We start from the raw sequence: 2,138 nt of genomic DNA, 5'->3' as shown, positions 1-2,138 counted from the left end.
CAGAGCTGGCACTTGCTTTCCTGCCTACCTGTGTCCCTGCCCCCAGGCTAGGGCCAGGGATGGGGGAGGCAGCCAAGAGATGGATCCAAGAACTGGCCCAAGGTCCCTGCAGGGGAGGTGCCAGGATCCTCCTGGATCCCCTGGAGGGGGAGTATTTTGTTTTTTGCCTGAGTGTACAATCCCTCTGAAATCCACAGGCACCACCAGAAGGCCCCAGCTGGCCTGGCTCCCTTTAAGTGATGTCTTCTGCCCCTCCTCCCCACCCGGCTCCATGTCCAGGGAGTCTTGTGCCCACTTCTCCTGGGAGTGCATGTCTTCTAGAAGCTGCCAGCGGAGTTGACCACAGACGGCTCTTGAAAGCCAGGCCGGAGGCATAGAAAATAGAGATCATCGGAGACCCCAGCAGCATCTGGTGGCATGACCCAGAGCCTCAGACCAGTATCTTAGAAGACACATGAGTAGCAGCCAGCTGAGCACAGGGTACCTCTGACCACTGTTTTGGATGGGGAGCTGGGGCTCGGAGACCACGCATGTTGCTCAGCGTGTCAGCTGCCCGTGCAGGCCATGGAGTCAGCAGTGATTGGGGTGGTGGCGGTACTGTTTGTGTTCACCGTGGCCATCACTTGTATCCTCTGCTGCTTCAGCTATGACTCAAAGACTCAGGATCCTCAGGGAGGCCCTGGCCACAGCTTCACAGTGGCCACATTTCGCCAGGAGGCTTCTCTCTTCTCAGGTCCCCAAGCCCAGTCCATGCCAAGTACCCGGGACTTCTGGAACGTCATTTGAGGCCTTACAGTCTCTTAGGATTTGCTCTGCTGGTGGGTCAGACCTACTTGCCCGCTCAACAAGTCTTCCCTGATGTTCCTGCATCCTGTCCTTCCCCTACTGAATCCCACCAACTTTCTATCTCCTTCAATTTTGGGCTGCTACGACTTGTTGGGAGCCAGTGGGAGTCAACTCAGAGCCCTGAGGGCTCAGCTGAGCCCTACCCTCAGGATGGGGACCCAGAAGCCATCTCAGGAGGCATGAGCAGACACCATGTGTGGTGGGCCAGCTCTGCTGATGTACAACGGCTGGGAAATATCACAACAAGGTGCCTGTAAAACTAGTGCTATTGCCACCAGAGGAAGCATCCCCAAGTGGGCGTTTTGAGAAACCACTTCTTTTGTGTTCTGCTGTGGAGTATTTTTGCATACTGAGGCCAGTTGCCTGAAATTAGCTCTGAAATCAAAGAGCTACTTCCTGGGAACAAGTGATTTATTTTATAATGAGAATACATATCCTTTTACGGGTCTTTCCAAATCGGGTTTGGAAAACCACAGAAGAGAAAATAAGAGTCACAGAAAGTACAAGATGTTTTATTAACAGGAAAGCCAGAAAGATGGCTTTCAAACACATTCTGAACCAGACTTTACTGCTATATTCTAACAGGTCACTTCTATTCTTAGAGAATGTGAGTGACTTGCTGTCACTTAGGAATGTAGGAAAATCATGAACTGAAAGATAATTCCAAAAAAGTTAAAATGTTATGTTACATTCAGGGCATGTAACAAAGCTCTTGTTTTCATCACAAATGGATATTCAGTTTTTGTTAACAGAAAATCTGTTCTTCTGCCCACAGAATAAATGCTGTGCCACAGTTAAAAAGTCAAGTTTGAAAGGTGCAAAATTCTGAGCCTTCTCATATATCTGCTCTATCACCGAATGGGTGACTCTCCCAGGGTCTGCCTGTTCAGGGGAGCAAGACTGAGGCTGAGGGGGGCTCTGGCTCATAATAGTGTCCAGACAGGCTGCTATTGCCACATGAATGCCACAGGGAAGGCTGAGAGAGGCTTGGAGCCGGGAGGTGCCAAGTGGTGGGGGTGGGTGGGGTGAAGGGTGCAGGCAGGGTCAGGCTGGTGGAGGGGGATGGGTGAAGGGATGGGATAGGGTGAACCCAGGGAAGAGAGAGCTCAGTCCAGAGACAGGAGCTCCTGGGACCATGTCCTAGTCCCTCTGGACACTATAGCCCTCAAGCAGGGCCTTCCTAGGTGTGTGTGGAAAGGAGCCAACTTCAGGCAGCTCTAGAGCTGGAGTGAAGGCAGTTGTTGCAGGTTGTGTTCTCCGTGAGTGAACACTGAGACCGAGTCTGAGTGCAA

At 51.7% G+C, this 2,138-nt stretch overlaps 1 protein-coding gene across 1 annotated transcript; it reads left to right on the top strand.

Annotated features, from left to right (window-relative positions):
• Positions 1 to 344: 344 nt before the first annotated feature.
• SPAAR (small regulatory polypeptide of amino acid response) lies at positions 345 to 1,663 on the top strand. The gene has a single exon (XM_081273825.1). The coding sequence runs from the start codon at positions 565 to 567 to the stop codon at positions 784 to 786; it is 222 nt and encodes a 73-aa protein (XP_081129951.1). The 5' UTR covers positions 345 to 564; the 3' UTR covers positions 787 to 1,663.
• The last annotated feature ends 475 nt before the right edge of the window (positions 1,664 to 2,138 follow it).

Source organism: Spermophilus citellus (genome assembly GCF_964194105.1).
Source record: "Spermophilus citellus genome assembly, chromosome: 2".
Classification (NCBI taxonomy): Eukaryota; Metazoa; Chordata; class Mammalia; order Rodentia; family Sciuridae; genus Spermophilus; species Spermophilus citellus.
Note: the sequence above shows the minus strand (reverse complement) of the source record. Positions and strands in the feature narration are given on the sequence as shown.

Coding starts and splice junctions, on each gene's coding strand:
- SPAAR (XM_081273825.1), top strand. CDS start 565: ATGGAGTCAGCAGTGATTGGGGTGGTGGCGGTACTGTTTGTGTTCACC.